Source organism: Heteronotia binoei, chromosome 11, assembly GCF_032191835.1.
Source record: "Heteronotia binoei isolate CCM8104 ecotype False Entrance Well chromosome 11, APGP_CSIRO_Hbin_v1, whole genome shotgun sequence".
In the NCBI taxonomy this organism is placed as follows: domain Eukaryota; kingdom Metazoa; phylum Chordata; class Lepidosauria; order Squamata; family Gekkonidae; genus Heteronotia; species Heteronotia binoei.
This window is the reverse complement of record NC_083233.1, coordinates 37,398,504-37,418,686: the sequence shown is the minus strand read 5'-3', so window position 1 is coordinate 37,418,686 and position 20,183 is coordinate 37,398,504. Positions and strand designations below refer to the sequence as shown.

General features: G+C 43.3%; 1 protein-coding gene across 1 annotated transcript in view; it reads left to right on the top strand.

The window, feature by feature from the left end:
• MAMLD1 (mastermind like domain containing 1) overlaps positions 1–18,053 on the top strand; it is a 124,803-nt gene extending 106,750 nt beyond the window's left edge. The window contains exons 3-5 of the mRNA XM_060249634.1: positions 11,921–12,073; positions 14,303–14,384; positions 15,729–18,053. Of these exons, the coding sequence (XP_060105617.1) occupies positions 11,921–12,073; positions 14,303–14,384; positions 15,729–16,765 (1,272 nt within the window). The 3' untranslated portion in view covers positions 16,766–18,053. The remainder of the gene's footprint in view (positions 1–11,920; positions 12,074–14,302; positions 14,385–15,728) is intronic.
• Positions 18,054–20,183: the final 2,130 nt, after the last annotated feature.

Below are 20,183 nucleotides of genomic sequence, written 5' to 3'. Positions count from 1 at the left end.
CCCTGTATATAAACATTATATACCAGTGGTGTCAAACTGATTTGTTATGAGGGATGGATCTGACATAAATGGGACTTTGTGGGCCAGGCCACGGATATCATAAAATACCAGGTAGTGGAGATATAAACTTTATGAAGGATACAGAGAAACACAATTAAAGATATTACTTTTTACTTAAACTACAAACATGCTTAAAACACCTGCAATGTTTTGTTTAAAATTGAAAGGTGAGAGAATAGTGGGATTTAGCAATGCAGTTTTAAAATTAAAACATTAAGAAAAAGCACAAGGGGATCACAACAGAAACTAAAGATATAAACTAAAAATATAAAATGCTCTGGCCTTAGGAAAACGTGAAATGGCTGTACATTGCAAGCTTTCCCCCCCTGCCCCCAGGTCTACTCAGATTGGCAATGGCTCTTCAGTGTAATATCCCCCTTTGTCTGTGGATTCCCAGGTTAGAGTACTAACTAGGTACCAGTTCTAAGGTCCATTCAGCAGAGACATGCTGGCTCAAAGCAGCAACCCTTTATTTGCAAGGTCACACAACTCCAGCAAGGAACATCTTCTTTATAAGGAACATATAAATGCTGAAAAGTGAAACTGAGCTCCACTCCATTGAAATGCATTGCAGTACAGACAAACCCATGGAATGGGTTTTTCATTAAGGTCTCTGTGCTCAGATAGACTAGTAGTCTATCTGGGCACAGAGACCTTATTGGAAAGTCCATTCCACATTTTCTTTGAAGCTTTGCAAACCCAGAATTGCTTCCTGCCTCAGTTTACAAAGACAAGGAAGAAGGAGCTGGGAACTTTGCAGCCTTGGAGTTTCAAAAGGGGAGGGAAGAAGGGGGAGGGGGAAGAAAAGAGCTCTGCGGTCCTGATTAAAGACCTGGGCAAGCTGTTCTGACTTGTGGGATGGGCATTTGACACCCCTGATATATATTATACATGGGGGGAGGAACCAACTGAGGTTAATCAGATTCACTTAACAGAACTTTAGAGAGCAATAAATGTAGATGGGTCAGGATACAGCTAACCATATCTGAATGGAGGCTTAGAAGAGCATGAGTTACAGTGATGTGGAATGGGCCCAATCTACGCCTGGCAATTTTATGTGTTAAACTATACGAGTCTGTAACCTCATACTGCATGTGTTTTTAAAAGACTGAATATTTAGTGACTCTGTTGCCATGTTTCTGAAGTCAAATTAGGTGACACATCTGTGCATAATGGCCTAGAGTTTCCAGGCTCCCCCAGCCACCGGTGGGGTTGGTTGGGTAGGGTTGCCAGACCCAGGCTGGGAAACTCCTGGAGATGGAGCCTGGGAAGACAGCGACCTCAGTGGGGAGCAGTGCTACAGAGAACAATGCCAGTCTCCACATAATCCATTTTCTCAAAGGGAATTGATCACTGGAGATGAGCTGGAATTCTGCGGGATTCCCAAGTCCCACCTGGAGGCTGACCTCTTTTTTTCCTACTGAGGACAACGACCTCCTTTCCCTGAAGATGGATTAGTAATCTGTGTGGTAATAGTGAGATATAAGTGCTGCAGGATGTGTTAGGGGATCCATAAATCACTTGATAAGGCTTCTGAGCCTTTCTGTTTTGACACCTTTGCCTGTAAATGCATTTCTCCACCACCACCACCCGCCGCTGCCTCGCCCAAGCCTGCCCATTCTAAACTCCTTTCTCTGCTCCTTTAGTCTCCTCCTATTAGAAAGGTTGCAACAATCTCCCAGACTTCAGACGGAACAAGGGCAGATAAACAAGGCATTTTCTCTGTTGCTCTTGTCTATGGCACGAGGCCAGGCCTTACACTACAGCATTTCATATACAAACCCAGCATCCAACCCTCAATTTTTTTTCCCCAGGGCAGTTTCTGCTGCTTGTGCAATTACTGTAGTCCTCTGAACCTCATCCGCCCCTGTGTTAGTGTGAGCCTGCCTGGACACAACAAACTGATTACACGTGTCAGCCCCTGTTTTATAGGCAGGCATGAAGTAGGGCAGTTTGTCACTGGGCCTGGGGCAACCTTGTAGAGACGGCCAGGACTGCTGGCCAAAAATCCTGTGTGAGATGAATGAAATTTTGAGAGCTTGCTGGCTTTATAGGAGGGTCGCTCTCAGCAGCAAGAAGAATCTGGTGTTGTGTGAAGACTGCTGATGGTAGAATCAAGCTTAGTTTTTTGGGGGGGAGGGGGGGTTGCTTTTGGCAGAGGAGTCAATTTTTGAGCTTTGGTTATGGGGTATATAGATGAGCGGAAGAAATGCCCTTCTACATATGAGTTGAATGTTGCAGACAATGTTTTGCATCAAAGGTGGAATCCAGAAAGAAGGGCTATTAGCACCTTTCAAGGCCAAGATTGAATGGAGACAGTATTGAATATATATGGACACCTGCTGTGTTTGTAATACCATTAACCACCAGCAGCTGGCAGCCTGTAATCTACAACAGGATTGGGCCAATCTGGCAAAATCTCCTCCCTCTCCCCCTCTCAGCCTAACAGCATAACGGCTGTAAGAACAAAACAGAAAGGGAAGAATGAAGTTGTTAAGCTTCTTTGGGCCCCATTGGGAAGAAAAGTAGGGCATAAATATCTAAATAACACCATTGCTGGATCTAACCAAACTTTCTTTGGACGCATTTCAGCAACCGGCAGGCACTGGGTGTTCCACCAGTGGACTGCGGTCTGTTTTCTGCACACCCTGATTTATGGCAACTAGTGGTCTCAAGTTTTGTTGGAGCAAGCTTCAAGTGAAGAAACAGATGGCTCAAGCTATCACTGTAACTAATTGCTTGACCAGAGGATATTCCTGTTCCCTCTTCTATGCGTGGTGGTGACACTGTGGGTTTCAGCAGGTTGAAGGGCAAGAAGTATTCTTTGAACAGACCCTAAGGCAAGACTGTTAGGAGTTTAGAAAGACTTTTCCCCAAGGTCAGATCTGGCCAATGGCCCACATGTTTTACATGGCTGTGTTTTAGTTAATTGCTTTGTCTTTTTGAAGTGATTGGTGAAATTCATTTGCTCTAGTCCTCTGGAGTGGTCAGCTCTGCTGTCCCCTGTTCTGCAGCTATCCTCACAGTACTGGGGACTGACAATGTATAAATTTGTTTTCCTTGGTATGGAAAACTAGATGAGATTTATTTTCTAATTCCTTCCAAATGTATGAATCTGTAGAAAAATTGTATTAGCCAACAGGATAATTCTCCCCATAAACCAGTTCTGTCTTGTGGATGAAAAATTAACCACAGAGAGTGCTATGACCTCTGGCCCTTTGCTGTGCTAGCAAATTACCAGAACATTTATGACAATTCTACTAGAAATTTGAAACCAGGTTGGTAGTGGACACACAGAAAAGAGTGATAACTTTTTACTGACAGTGTGAAATCTAAGAGCTTCTAACATACTTGATACCTCCTGGGGGATTATTGGGGTCCAGCTCTCCCCTTTTGATTGGTTTGGGAGCAGGGTTCAATTTCAAGTGCTGTGGTTGGACACTTTCCTAAATGGGTGCACAATGTGGGTCAGTTTGGGTGGCTGGCGGCTTGTGTATGATTGTATTAGATAAAGTCAGTGGATAACATGAAGACATATACATAGATTTTTCATATTCTGGGCAGGGCAAGGGTGAGATGGTGAATAAAACAAACTAGCCAGCATGGTTTGTTTGAGGAATTTTTGGTAAGCCTTTGTGATCAGCAGTGCTAGGGACTGAGCACTATGCCCATCCTATTCAGGAGTTGATTTAAAAAAAAAAAAAATCTGCATTAACAAATGGAAACAGAGACTTGCTGCTTAGTATGTAAGCTGCAATGTGGCCAAGATGCCCCTCTGCCATAAAACCTAGTCTACCTACCCAGCCCATTAGATAACTTTGAAGATACCATTGTACTAGATCTTTCTCTCTCTCCCTTTTGAATGGGGCAGAATATAATGGTAGTTTTATGGAGATTAGTGTCTCTTTTTAAAAAGAGGGTGAAGTGAAACTACCCTTGATACAGATGCCAACCAGGTGTTGTGCTCCTGTTGCCGTTTCCATCAAAGAAGGCAGTTGGTTTTCTGTGAGGCACATCAGACTAGTGCTTGTAAGGATGCAAGAAAGAAGAACTTGAAAGCACTCCCTCCTAACAAAACTGTCTGCCCCGTCAGATCACTTACAGACTTCAAACAAAGCCTTCCCTTGACTGGCAGCCTCAGAGATAAGCTCAGAAAACCTGAGTCTTGACAGTATTTCACATGGTTATATATCAAGTAAATGGGAGGGAGAAATGGGGGCCCCTGCTGAGCTTACACAGTTTTTATCAATGCTAGTGTTTAAAAACACACACACAGACACACAGAAACACCAAGAGAAGCTTCAAGAGATATCAGAACAAAGAAGATTCAATTTTATTTTTAAAAGCATCTCTGAACTGGAGGTAAAAGAAAATAAAGAAAGAAATCTCTAGCAAACAAGGGAACAGGAAGCAAGCAGAAGATTGCTTAAGACCACCTGCCCTGAAAAGTGGAGGAAGATGGCAAGGTAGGCAGAGGTGGCACCATTGCTGTACCTGCGGGGATCACACTTCGACCCAACAGTAATAATTAATGCAACAATTAAAAATCAGGTGTCTTGAAAACTATCACTTGTACCAACCAAGGGGCTTGTGCTTAGGATATTCTTGAAATAGATCATGGGCCTCTTCTTGTTTGACTCAGCCCTAGCTGGATATCTACTTTTTAATTGACCCATTTCATGAACACCCCAAGTACTAGTACCTTGTAGTCTGGGAATTCTTCAGGACAAGATGCATACCTACCACTTTTATTTCAATTACAAGTCATGATATTTCTTTGGTTGCATCTGTATTGAGTCACATGGTTGATGCTTTCCATCTTTAGCAGTTGCATCTCTTCTTTAATTAGCAATGTCGGGTAGCTGTCTTGTTAGAAATCACTGTTTCGTCTGGTGAGAAAAGAATCCCAAGTCCCTGGATGCCACAATATTTGGAAATCTGATCAGGGGACAGGGAAAATGTTATATAGACCAATGCAGAGATAGCACCTAAAAATGTTATTTCTGCTGCCCAAGAACTGAGATTGGATCAGACATCTCCCTTTCCACGAGTAGTGCCTCTATTTTGTCAGGATTATGTTTCAGATTGCTAGCCCTCATCCATTCCAAAACTGCCTCCAGGCACCTGTTCACAGTTTCCACAGCCTCCCTGGGCTGGTAGTGCCCGAGATAGAGCTGAGTGTCATCTGCATATTAACAGTAACTCAGCCCAAATCTCCAGCTGATTTCTCCCAGTGATTTTATATAGATATTGAAAAGCATGAGCGACAAGACAGAGCCTTGGGGAAACTTGGAGGCTAAGGGGCAGAGCAGCAGTTCCCCAGCACCTCACTCTAAAACCCACACCCAGGATAGGATTGGAACCATCGTAGAATGATTGCAGAACCATCCCAGTCCTGAAAGGCAATCCAGAAAGGTACCACAATCAATTATACTGAAAACTGTGAAGAGGTGCAGGAGAATTAACAGGGTTGCATTTCCACTGTCTATCTTTTGGTGCATCCCTCGTTTAAAAAGGTAAAGGTAGTCCCCTGTGCAAGCACCAGTCGTTCCCGACTCTGGGGTGACGTCACATCACGACGTTTTCATTACCACTTGTTAATGTTTGCTCTTAAATTAACAACACTTTTAATCTGATATTTTTGAACTGAATTATGGAAGGAGATAATTGTTGTATGATGGAAGGACAGATGGGGAAGGAAAGAAAAATCCACAGCCTTTTTGCATGATTGGCATTCATGCTGGGTTTACCCATCCCTTTGATTTATAAACCTTACCAGGCTCTTAGGGCGGGGAATTTGTGGAGATTTGGGGGCAGTGCTTGGGAAAGGACAGAGAGTGGGCAGGGAGGGAACAGGAGCTCATGTAATGCCATAGAGCCAAAATTCTATCATGTGAGTCATCTCCCTATCACTTAGTGTGGGACCATTCAGACCGCGGCTGCTAGCTTGACTAGTCAAATGGATTTAGATGATGGAAACAAATTATATTAAAAGAGAGAAAATTTAAATTGGAGCTGTAAGCTGCTTCCGTGTTAATGGTTGAGACTTTCTTTGTTTGGATGTGCTTAATTGTAACAAGGAGATGTAATAATGGAGGTAGCCTTTCCTGCAAAGAAAAATTGCTGGTGTTTGTTGGTTAAAGTGTAAGTTCCATTTTCTTCAATGTTTCAAAAAAGACACAACTGAGATGTTGGAGAATGTACCGGTATATTTGCTTAAAGCATAATCTGTTGTTAAAAAAACAGATGACAGAAGAATTGTTAATTGGCTAATAATTTGACAGCCTCTGTACATGTATTATGGCTCCACTTGTGTGGCTTGGCCTTTGAGTGAGAAAGCGAACATGTTTCCTTGGGAGTGATGTAAAGGGGAGAAAATCAGGTTCATTAACCTTTGATACAAAGAGCAATGTTACTTTTGTCATGTGCAAGAGGTATTCTTAGCTGTTATACTTGCATGCCTCCCCCCCCCCCCTTCCTTGGAAGGGAATACTGTAGTTCCCACTAGTGGTGAAAATAGAGAACTATTGTTGTTTGTTTATCCTGAATGTAATTTTGCAGAATGCAAATTGCCAATTGCCATCTCCTTCTATTGTTTTTTGTTCACATTTCTCCCACAAGATTAAAAAACAAAAACAACTAAAAGAACCCTCCTAGGTTTGAGGAGCTAATTAAATTTCCTGTATCAAACTTCACTTTGAACCGTTGCAGCTTATCCCACATACTTGCAAGCAAATGAATCCAATTGCCTTTATTGTGGTGGGGTAAGTACAGGAACACCTTACATAATTAAAGCCATTTTATTACTGCAATTAGCATTGGGCTACACACTTACTTCCCCTTAATAATACAGTGAGGTAGGGGAAAAAATTAGCATTCTCTTTCCAATGAAGTTTGGACAAGATTGCAGCGGAAAAGGGGCGTGCTATTAGTGAGGAGACACCTTCATGATGGGATTCATTAATGCCGTTGCCCTGAGGAAGAAAATCCCAGCGATTGTGGTAGTGATAAACTTGTTTGCTTCAGTGAGTACACAGCCAGACAGGTTGGGGGAAAATTGGCAGGAGCACTTGGGAGCCTTTCAAGTGTAGGGCAAGCAAATTGACTCCCTGCTTCTTTTGCAGATCTTTTCTTCCCTGAAGGCGACCCAGTGTAAAGCGACCTGGCTGCACTGTAACATTTGAGAAGTTAAATAGGCAGAAGCTTCTGGGGAACTTTTTCCTTACTAAAGCAATCCCTGTTAGTTTTTGTCAGTGCTAGCTCCACCATCCAGGAATGCCTTAAGGAAGGCATGCTCAGTAGGCCTGTTAACCTCTAGGAGAGTGGAGAACTTTAATTTTTTACCTCCTTTAATGGAGAGAGTGAATGCTGCTGGGGCAGTGGTCCCTTTGCTGAGCTTGGGGCCCTAGCGAATGCCTGGGCTTTCCACCCTCTGGAGCCAGTTGGATTTTTGCATATGTTAGAGGGGGAGAGAAAGTGAAGAAACAGGAGCCAGAGAAGCAGGGACGGATGGTTTAATAATAATATATTGGCCACCGGGGAGAATTTCTGAACAAAGATGAGAATGAGACACAGTGTGAGGAACAGGTTTACATCTGCTGGTAAACTGACTTGTGAGCATGTGTGTTTCAGCCATTGTGGCTTTGTGGAACAAATAAATGCTGTGACCAACCGTAAAGCGCCCTAAAAGTGAGTGATTTCAGGGGCCTTCTTTTGGCTGTGGCGTCTATAATGAAAGAGGAAAAAATCCCAAGTGATGCAGTCATTTTTCTTCCCGTGATGCAGCCCGCCTCCTCTTCTGAATCTCTTCCACCCGCACCCACCTCTTCCATTCGGCTTTGCTCTCCATAAACACAGTACAAAGTTTCCTTGCTGGCTTCCTGTTTTCTCCATTATGGCACGATCCTAATTGTCAGATGTCAAAAGGTACCTACCCTTTTCTTGGTTGCTTATCTTCTGATAACACTGACGCTTGAACAAAGGATATGGGCTTCCACTTGGCAAACAAAGGAAGCATAGCCCAGTTTTTTAGTGCGTCGACTGTATAATGTACAGGGTCCTCTCTGCCAATAATAACAAAGTGCCATCAATAATGTAAAATTGTACTAGAAGCTGAAGTAGGTTATGAGGCAGATGGTGGCAGACAATATAATTTCTTTCCTCCCTTGTTCTACTGTTTCCTATTTTGTCACTCTAGTTACTTAGCAGATCCCACCCTTAGAAACATTGATTTTGAGACTCCATCCTTCTGTACTCTTGAACACTGGCCTGTGTTTGTTTAGATATACCCTGCTCTTCTCCCCAAATGGAAACCTAAAGCTGATAATGACATCATTTTCTCGTCTTCCACTTTATCCTAATAGGAACAACCCTGTGAGATAGGTTAGGCTGAGAGTAGGCTACCCAGCAACTTCCATGGTGGAGTTGGGATTTGAACCCAGGTCTCCCAGATCCAAGTCTAATCAGTACAGTGGCTCTTCATGCCAGATCCTCAGATACAACAACATCAGTCATCTTGCCAACCTCCAGGTGGTATTTGGAGATCTCCTGGGATTACAACTGATCTCTAGGTTACAGAGACCCATTCACCTGGAGAAAATGGCCAGTTTGGAAAGTGTGCTCTATGCCATAGAGCCTATGGTATTACACCCTGTGGAGAAACGCCATTTTAGGCTATGTTTATCTGGGAGTTGGCAGGAGGAGGCTGTCAAACTTGAGGCAGGCTTTGGCCTAGTCTCCACCTCTTGCCCCCTCCCTCCTGTCTGGAACCAGCAATTCTGAGGGGGCCTCCTAGAGAGACAGGAAGTCCTTGAGGCCTGCCTCCCAGAATGCTGCAAGAGAGGAAAACTTGTTCCTGGGCGGGAACTGGGTTTGATATGGAAGATCTTGAGCGGGAAACCCTCTGTTCAATTCAGTGAGTGATTCTGGCAACAGTCTTGGAATATAGTTGGAATATAGTCTTAGAAGGTATGGTCAGGGCAAATTATATATTAGGGAAAGAAGGAGCATTTTTCCCTACTTTAATTTATGTCTTCTGTTTACCTTTTTAAAAAAATGCTTGTATATAGTTGTAAATTTTAAATAAATGTTTTGTCTTTTTAAAAGGTAGTCCCTCTGTACCACATAGTTTCCCCAACCACCTTAGACCGCACTACTGCAAGAGGGGAGTCCAGGGAAAGGGGAAGGCATACAGTTGGCAAGGATGCCAATCCTCCGGGGGTCTCCCAAAGAAGAACTTTGGTCTCTGGGTTAACCAGGTGCTGGGTTGGCAGAGGGCCTTGAGGCCAGGCTAGGGTTGCCAATCCCCGGGTGGGGGCAGGAGATCCCCCGATTTGAAGGCCCTCCCCCTGCTTCAGGGTCGTCAAAAAGCGGGGGAGGGGAGGGAAATGTCTGCTGGGAACTCTGTTATTCCCTATGGAGATTTATTCCCATAGAAAATCATGAAGAATCGATCTGTGGGTATCTGAGGCTCTGGGGGGGTTGTTTTTTGGGGTAGAGGCACCAAATTTTCAGTATAGCATCTAGTGCCTCTCCCCAATATACTCCCCAAGTTTCAAAAAGATTGGACCAGGGGGTCCAATTCTATGAGCCCCAAAAGAAGGTGCCCCTATCCATTATTTCCTATGGAAGGAAGGAATTGAAAAGGTGTGCCGTCCCTTTAAATGTGATGGCCAGAACTCCCTTTGGAGTTCAATTATGCTTGTCACAGCCTTGATCTTGGCTCCACCCCTAATGTCTCCTGGCTCCACCCCCAAAGTCCCCAGATATTTCTTGAATTGGACTTGGCAACCCTAGGCCAGGCCGCAGAACTGGCAGGAAGGGGATCCTCCTCCTCTCAGTCAGGAACCCCTAAATTGAGCAGGTGGTGGTAGCATGCCCTAGTGGCGGGAAGAAGATAAGCTCCCTTCAGAAGTTGGCAACTCAAAAGGGAGTTGACGGGACCGGGTCTGAAAGTAGAATCGGGCCGGTTCCATCACATACCTCATTAAAGTCCCTCCCCTCCCCAAACCATGCCTTCCTCAAGCTCCACCCCCCAATCTCCAGGTATTTCCCAACCCAAAGCTGGTAACGTAGTCCTCTATATGACTCTCTTCTACCAGAAACTATCTGAGAATTTGCTCATATTGCCTCTGGATTTTCTAGGTGCCCCTTTGAGAGTTAGAATGGTAGTTCTGTTACGCCAGTGAGCCTTTGCAAAGGATGAAGATCTGGCAAACACCTGAGCATGTCACCCTCTGAAGCCAACCTCATAGTAATTCTCAACCAAACTGCCAGCTAATCTAATCTAACCTTCCCAATTACCAACTGCCATCAGCAAGACTGGGCATCCTTCTGTTGTGCCTGGTTCTTGTTCTAGCTGAGCCCTCCTCTCCCTTTCTGAGTACTAAGCCAAAAGGAGACAGAGAGGAGGCAGCAGCCAGACCTTCTCCATCTTGCCTGGATCAAGACCTCCCTGAGAAACCCACTCCAAGGACCCTTTCATTATACTTTAATAGATATTTTTATTGCTTTTAATTTCTGGAGAGTGCTTGAGAAGTCAGGTTTTGGCAGAAAAGCATGGTAAAATGTCATAAATTCAGTACAACCAGTTTGCTTGCTACAGAAGAAAAAATTATGAGGGTAGTGCAAACCATTGACCTTCCCATGGTCCTCCCCCCCCCCTTCCCCATCCCACGTAAGATTCAGGGATGCTTCTTCCTCCTTCTGTATGAACTAGATGGAGGATAACACACACACGCCATGGAAGCTGTGATGCTAAATTCTTCTGATAATAAATAACTCTTATGACCTGGCTACCTTGGCATTCTCCCAAAGAAATTACCATAGTTTGTATACTTCATCACCAGCAGCCTTTTTGTGTATTGAAGAAGAAGATGATATTGGATTTATATCCCGCTCTCCACTCCGAAGAGTCTCAGAGCGGCTCACAATCTCCTTTACCTTCCTCCCCCACAACAGACACCCTGTGAGGTGGGTGGGGCTGGAGAGGGCTCTCACAGCAGCTGCCCTTTCAAGGACAACCTCTGCCAGAGCTATGGCTGACCCAAGGCCATGCTAGCAGGTGCAAGTGGAGGAGTGGGGAATCAAACCTGGTTCTCCCAGATAAGAGTCCGCACACTTAACCACTACACCAAACTGAACTACAGGGGTGTTAGTTTACTAAGTGATTCCTAGGTACATCTTTATTTTATGCTGGTGTTTGGAAGGAGACAGACATAAGCAGTTATAATTATATGATATATATATAAATGATACAGTCAGTCTTGAACTAACAGAGGAAGCACAGTGTGATTTATTCCTATAAGGTTAGAATGAAGAGATGGTATTTTATTTCCAGCTCCTGAAGGATCAAAGAGGAGGACTTTTGGAGCAAGGGTTTCTTTGAACACTTCCCCCCAAGTGACACTGAAAAGAAAGTGTCAAGCTACCTAGGAGGTTACTAATATTTCCCGTGTGGATTTGGCATACATGAATATATTGGAAGGGCATGTTTCTTTTTTCAGTCCTGATGCATATATGAGTCTCAGCATGGTGTGGTGGGGACCTGGGTTCAGATCCCTATTTTGCCGTAAAGTTTGCTGGGTGCCTCTGGGCCACTCAGGGTAGCACTGACCAGAAAGAAAATGAAAGTGAAGCTTTCTAAACCATGACATGCTTGTACATTTATAAACTTAAACCATGATATATGTTCTAAATTCCATTTAATTATACAAGCCATGATTTGAAGGGGGTGGGGGGGGCAAGCCATTTTCTCAGTGGTGATTCCGGATGGAAATTTTGTGAACAAGTGCATCAGAGATCTCAGCAGTGTTCATTGCAGTGAGATTTCAATTCATTTCTCTTTCTTTTTTAATGACAGGACCAAAACCCTGGAATTGTTGCTACACTTCAGGAGCCAACACCTGTCCCAAATGCAGGTCCAGCGCCTGCAGCAGCTCGGCCGATGGTGAATGGTTATACCATGAGGAACCACTTACTAAAGCAGCAGATAATAAGACGGCAGCAGCTGCAGGTTGGTCTTGGTTGGCCCTTCTGTGACAAACTGTGTGATGACTTATGGGGCTGCTGTTCAAGCGATGGGGTCTTCCAGATGTGTCTCACATTTTAGCCCACCTTTCTCAGGGCAGCAGACAAGGTTCTTGCCTCCCCATTTCACCCTTGTGGCAACCTTGTGAGGAGAGGTTAGGCGGAAGGAGTGTGACCAGCCCAAGCCCTCTCAGTAAGCATCATAGCTGAATGGGGCACTGCACTCTCAGTTAAGCACTTTAACAACACCGCTCCATTGAAATTATTTTATATCTTGCTTTTCTCTCTCAGGGGGCCCAAAGTGGTTTACAGAAACTAAGAAAGAAAATACAACATAAATCAATGGAACAAACAAAACCACAATATATGTTCCGGGGTGGATAGGAAGATTCAATACATGGTACCTCCAAGAACATAGGCTGCAAGCCATGAGCCCTTTGCCTCTTGTCTTTCAGCTCCTGCCTCTGGCCCTGACCAAGCTTTGTACCTGCAGGGAGAGGAAGACAGACCTGGACCAAGTAGAATTTGGCTGTTGCTAGCTTGCTGCCATCAAGGTCTTCCTCTCTCTCACTCACACACACACCACATAACCACATAGAACAATGGATCTTGAATTGTAACGAGATATCCTGGATTCATTCCAGCTGTTGTCCGTTAATATTTGATTAAACCTTGAAGTGGAATTCATCCTTCCTCCCACTTGATCTACAACCATTCCTTTTCTTTCCCTTCCCCATGGGTAATCCTTATTTTTGTAAAGTCTTACTACAGGTAGTCAATCATAGTGGGACAGAGCAGAAAGGGGCAGCAGTGGTCTAAGGCAGGAGAAAGAGGAGATTTTATGGGCTCAGATAATGTGTAGTGAGGGGAACAGCTGTTGGGTGTATATAAATTCCATATGTTTCTGAAGTTGGAGGTTCATGCTGATTGATTTCATGTCTTTTTTATTTTTGTGTGCATGTGTGTCTGCACCTGGAAGTCATGGTGACTTCTGGTGACTGACCCCTATTGTGGGGGATCTGGAGGATATTCAGAGAGGTGGCTAAATAAAGCCTGCCCTTGTCCCCCCAACTACTGGTATATCAAGGAGGTCTCTCATCCAACTACTTGCCAGAGTCAACCCTGCTTAGCTTCTGAGATCTGACAAGATCAGGCTTGCCTGGGCTATTAATTGATTTCATGTCTTGATATATTTATGACTTTACACTTTGGTCAGTTAGTTCTTCAAGGATCCTTACAAAATCATACAATAAAAGCACAATATCAATAAATAACTGAAGATACCTAGTCAACAGAAGTGCCATAGTATCAGTCCAGCTATAAATAAACTCACCTAAGTTCACAAGCCCTCCAGAACCATTATGCCCTATACCTTCTCCTAATGATCATCAGCAAAGAAGCCACTGAGATCTCCCCCAGTACAGTGTTCAATAACTTTAGTGACACCACTGAAGAGGCCTTATATTCAGTGCTAGGAGGCAAAATCAGAGGGAGGCCTTGGGATATATTTTTTAGTGTTCCATCATGTGGTTAGCCACCATGTGGTAGGGTCCCCAGGAGGGAGTAGGGGATCCATTGATTTTGCAGAATCCTGTCCACTGCCAGCCAGGGAGCCAGCTGGGGTTTGGCAATTGCAAGTGAAGCAACTTCAGTGGAGTATAAAACCATAGTAGAGTCCTTTCAGTGGCCATTTTCTCTAGATGAACTGATCTTTGTCAGTTGGAGATCAGTTGTAATCCCAAGGGATTTCCAGTCACCACCTGTAGGTTGGCAGTTGTAATTATTTGGCTGTAAATTGGGGTTATGGTGGCTAGAGGGTTGCCAAGTCTGGCTTAGAAAATTCCTGGAGATCTGGAGGTGGTACTTGGAGGAGGGATAAGTTTGGGGGTTGGGAGCTCTGTGGAATGTGATGTCACTTAAGTACTTTAGTTTCTTCTAGACTTTTTGGTAAACCATATAATCTACCCTTTGAAGTTACCCTTTCCTCCAGAGGAACTGATCTCTGTAGTCTGGTAATCAGTTTTAATTTTGGGAGAACTCTTGGTACCACCTTGAGTTTGATAAGTGCAATTAGCTAGAAGGGAGAACGTGTGCCTTCCTTATACCACTCTTCATCATGTACCCAATATACTCTGCCTAGTGAGTGTATATGTTTAGCTGTGGCCATGCTTAGACTTTCTATTGATGTGAAAAACCTCCTTTTTTTGTTTCCTAGGAAAAACAAAGACATGGGATGATGGGAGTGGTGTCTGAGCAGAGGAGTGCTTTTGTGGGCCAGCAGATGAATCAGTTTCCTGGTAAGAAGCAAGAGGGCATCCTCTCAGAGGCTTGAACTTTTGTGTCCTGTCTAATTCAGGGATTTCAAGGAAACACAGAAATAAATAGTCTGTCCTGATTAAGTTTACAAATCCAGCATTCCCTCTATTAACAAAGTTGTTTAAATTAGACTGCTTCTAAAGAAAAGCTTTTTATGCCATTAAAGGTTCTTGAACTTGAAAGGAAAGCTCCTCTAGAATGAAAAGAGGACACACCAAAGCTTATATTGAAATTTATCATGTTTATTTTTTTCTGTACATTTATATGCTGCTCCTGCCAAAACAACTCAGAGCAGCTTCCAACAGTTAAAATCACAAACAATAATACAATGAAAACAATAACATATCAATAAAATCATATACTATACTATAAAACAGGCGTTGTATTCAGCAGACTACGTCAATAATAATAATAGTGGCCATGTGGTATATCGATCTCAATGGATTCTTAGTTGTAGTGGCTATCATATTGTGAATTCTGCAACCACGGAACTTGGTACAGCAACACTAAATGCAGTTGCTGAGTTTGTGAGCTGGAGCTGAAACTTGGCATTCCAAAATGTTGTTCAAAGCAGATTTCAAATGTTGAAATAAGGAATTTAGCCATGAGTTTAAGACACTTGTTTGCCAGTTGTGACTGACTTATTAATGGTGGGACATGATTGATAATGTTCTAAATAAATTTTAAAAAATGATCAAAATGTATTGCAGCACTGAAATTTGACATGTTTCTGGCATGTCAAAAGGACAGGTTCTTGCTTAGTCTTTCACTAAGAAGCTGGATTTGTTTTTAATAAGGAGAAGCACTCAGCCACTGGGTTTTCCCACCTGAAGTGGTACGCTCTTGGGGAGCAGTGGTGGTATAGTGGAAGAGCATCTGCTTTGCATTCAGAAGGCCCAAGATTCTATTTCCAGCATCTCTATTTTTTAAAAAAGGATCACATAGATTATGTGAAAACCAAATAAACAAGACCCTGGAGAGCTGCTGCCAGTCAGAGCAGATAGTTCTGACCTTGATAGGTAAATGCACTGACTCAATATAAGGCAGCTTCATGCGTACTCCAGGAAGAGTTGATTCGGCTGATCACTTAACTTGGCTATAAAGCATTTCTATGTGGTTTTGCTTGAGGCATACTAACATTGCTTTGCCTTCAGTAGAGAGGTAAAATAGCTTGGGCCAACTCTAGAAAAAGTATTTATATAATGTATATTTATTCATATAATGTATTGTGCTCAGAAAAAACTAAATGGATGGGGATATTATCCCCAAGTCCCTCAGAAGTCTGTACGCTTGCTAATGTTAATGCCTTCCTTGTTTTGACACAGCTGTTTCCCAGACCATGCCGACTGACTGCAGCCAATCCATGCAGTCTCCTCCCCCAAACCATCGCATAATGCCATCCACTCAGGGGATCTTGCAGAATGCCTTGGGCTCTGGGATCACTCCTGCTGCTATGAACCAGAACAACGGGGCAATGGTGATGATGCCTCATAACCCCAGCAAACAGCCAGGAATTTTCCCACCCAATTCTGATTTTAATCTCCCTCTCCGGCCAAGCCAAAACTCTCTGGGCATGAATTCAGGATGCCAAACGGTTCACAGCCATCCTGTGGTTCGTCCAGGCCTGGCCTTGTCTGGCTTTAGTACCGGCTCCTTAGTGAATAATACTCCTGCCCAGCAGCACTTGAGACAACCATCTATGCCAAGAATTCCTAATGTCTACTCCAACTCATCTGCACAGATGTGGACACCAACAGCGGTACCAAGGATGCCAAATCAAAGCCAAATGGATGCCAGCATGCAGCAGTTCACCAGTAGTCCCCTCTTCTCAAAACAGAACACAAGGCCAAACATCCCAGGGCAACCATTCTCCCATCAGGCTGTGGTACCGCCCAATCAGATTGCTCCTGGAGTCCAGGCCAGGCAGATGCAGAAAGTCAGTCTTGGACAGTCTGGCCCCAACATGGCCATCCTGAACAATCAGAACTTGAGACACAACTTAACCAGAGGGCCTTTGCCAACGGCAATGAATGTCATGAAATCAATGCCACAAGGTGTATCTGGCTTTAACCAGCTGAGTCCTGCTCAAGCGGTTGGCCCACCAACCTATCCTGGTTCCACCAGCCAGCCAACAGGAACATTCAGCCGAATGAGCGCTGCCTCTGAGCTACCACCACAGTATGACTTTGTGGCCCAGCCAAACAATTCCATTTTGCCTGGAAATTGCAGCGAGGCAGACTTCATTGACTCTTTGATGAAGAACAGCAGCAGCGGTGGTGGCACTGATGAAGACTGGCTAAATAACTTGACAATGATAGATGACATTTTGGGACAGCATGTTCAAAGCTCTGGCCATGTGTAACTTTTTAGGAAAATGTAGGGAAATGTAAATATTTTGTGCAGGAAATTTCAACGAGAAGTAACATTAAAATAAATCCTTCCCCTCCCCGCCCCCATCATTCATGGATGGAAGAATAAACTTGGCCAACTAACTCTTCACCTTCCTCCCAGGTTTTTCAGACAACTGTACATATATTTGAATATTTTGTAAATTATGTTTTCCTAAACATTAAATATGGAAGTATTTATACTTCTTTGCTGGATTCTTTGTAAATACCCTATAGACTACTCTTCTTTGTTATATTATAGGAAATGAATTACACTTTGTTCTAAATATGCAAATATTATTGTTAGTTTCAGTAATACTGTGTATTACAGCATCAACTATTTTATGTTTTTGACATAACACATGGACTAGGGGTGTCGTGGCAAACTGAATAACACAGGAAGCATGGCAAAATTCCATATATCCCTGTTCCCTTAGCACAGATTGATGTGAGTGGTCAGCTGAATGACAAATCCATTTTGATCTTGCAAACAAAAATTGATCCCTTCTGGTCGCACACAAATTAGTTAATAAACTATCTCATGGTAGCAAGCTGCTATCTATGACAGATGGAAGACTCCTGCTGCCATTGGCCTATGGCTGGTTCACACGTGCATGTTTGGAACAATGAAAGCCATGATGTGCAAGTGCAAATGAGCCATTGCATTCCAAATACAACTGACAGAACTTGAGAATGGCAGGCTTCTTTTCCAAGAAGTGTCCGTGCTCATACATTGATCTACAAGTTAAGTGATAGATGTGTCTGTGGGAAATGGCCCTCTGAATCATAAGGCTGTTGAGCTGGGAGGGCAAAACAATGAAGTTCAGTTGTGCAAAATCCTTAACATCCGAAGAGCACAAACGTCTGCTTAGACAGCTCTTATCATTCAGTGGATAACCCTTCCTGGGTTGTCTTCCTTGACAATGTATATTTGTAGTGTACAGGTGATTTGTTCCTGGTTTTAAACAATTTTCGTACTTTCTTCTCTGTTTTTAATATGAGGCCCTTTTTTCTCCTCCCAGAGGAAAGAAAGTCTATAAAATCAAATAGCTTAACTTTGGATGTTTTTTCTGTCATATGTATATTTAAGAGTCTGTTTATAAAAGAAATCCGTTGTACTGTAAACTTCTTCGGAAATGTTCATACTTTGTGTAATCATATTTTAATAGCCACGCCATCCTCCATTTGTAAAATAATGTCCACTTCAAGCACACCAAAATGTTTTTTCCTTCATACCATAATAAACTGCCAGGGAAAAATTGCTCTCGTTGCATGTGTTCATTTGTTTTGGTATATGCAGCATTTTTCAAAAATAGAATACCTGCAACATTGACTTGGATGAATGGAAGGAACTTTACAGGCATCTGCTATTTTTGGATGAGGGCTGGATCACAAGCTCTTGCAGCTCTTTGGGGAAAATTGAATCCTTGTTGCTAAAAAAGTGCAAGGGAGCAATCCCATTGTAACATTTGTTTTGCTTGTGCATTTATTTTGAGAGTATTCTGTGAGCACAAGCACTCAAGGGACTTCTGTCAGAATATCTGCAGAATTGTCTCCGCCAGCAAGGACTTTGGGCTACAAGGTTTCCTTCCTTCCATTGCAGGTTCCATATACTCAGTTCTAAGTTTTTCAATGAACCTCTGTGGTTGTCCTTAAGGTCAGCTTAATCCATGGACATTAATATTTCTAATTACCTTCACATTATAAAAAACATCGTCTGCTGATTTCCTTCCAGGTTTTAATGAAGGCACAGGAGCAGGTCATAACAGTCTCCCTCTGCCCCTCCTGGTCAGTTGGTAACTCTGCTCTTTGCTTTTGAATTAAGGCAAATGATGCTTGATTTGTACATTAGCATGTACTTAAGACTATTTATTTATTTAGATATTTATGCCCAGGTTTTTCCCCTCAATGGGGATTGGAAGCATTTTACAGCATTGCTGAGAGTGTGTCTGGCAGAAAAGGGATTTGGACAAGATTTCCCCAGATTCTAGTCCCACGCTCAGTCTAACCAATACACCATGTTGCTGTAAGTGTGATATTTGCTAACAGTTTGTGGATAAATGTAGGAGTGTTTTCCACTTCCCTGTTCCTCAGGAGTTTAAGTGTATGTTTAAATGTCTCTGTGCCCCTTCAGAAACCCTCACTAGGGATGTGAGTGTGCAGCAAGTCACTGCAGTCTTTCTTGCCCTTCAAGTACCACTTTACTGGTGCTGGTTAACAACAAGGAGGCAGCTGAAGGTTTTGCCAGCTAATGTGCCAGTAAGGAGAAGGTGGTCTCCTATATGAGAGTTCTGTGGCAGAACATGGATTTTAAATAAAAGAAAAGAGTGTTTTGTTCCAGTTCTTGGGTTGCAATGGGTGCCTTCAGCTTCCCTCTTCGCTCCACCTTTTCACTCTTTTTATGCAGGGGCTTTAGGTGTGTGGACATATCCCGTGATCTGTGGCAGCACCTTACTCCCAGCAATGCATACCTGTAGTAGTCTTGTCAGTTGCAGTAACTGTCGGTTACTTCCCAGGGCAAGCATCATACCTTTAGGAAGGCCTGTTGGGAATTAGCCCCATAATCTGTGCAATACAGATGCCTGTGCCTTGCGTGCATTTATAGCTACGCTGTGAAGTCCCATTATGTGGGAGCAGAAACCATGCGACCATGGTAACAGATGAATGAGCTCTGTACCTCCACCCATAAATATTATTTTAGATATATGTATATTCTGTTTTTCCCCCTATTGGGGACCCAAAGCAGGTTTCAACATCATTCTCCACAACAACCCCCCAATGCGATAGGCTAGTCTAAGAGGGTGGTCAGCCAGTGAGCTTCCATAGCAGAGTGGGTCTCCCTAATCAGACACTTCAGTCACTCCAGTGTGCTGACTGGTGAACGACAGAAACCAAAGGATGTAGATCAAAGGATCCAGAAGGTGAAACCGTGTATAGGATACTGAAATTAATTCCTCTGGAAGTATTGCTCAGAGTCCCCCTCCCCCTTTTGGATTTTGCCAGCAGCAGATCTGCACGTTCCCCTCTGCCAAGTTTTTCACCACAGTACTTTATGGCTAGAAATGTGCTTCCTTTCAAAATTAAAGCTCAATAGGCAGATTGTCCCACTTGTTATCTGGTTCTGTGTTTGCATATGCAGTTATCCCTGCTCATTTTGTTATATGAACTTTTCTTATTCGTCTGTTCAGTCAGTCAGTCAGTCAGTTTATTGCGGCTCTAGGCCAATCGACAGCAACAACACTACTCATCAATAACAGTACAACACAACACCAAGTTGAAATATAACGTAACAATATAAAACTTGTACATCCATCAAAGTGGTAATAAAATTAGCTGACGTAGGCAACACTTAACTAAAAGCATCTTCTTTCAAATACAGACAGCATTAAATTT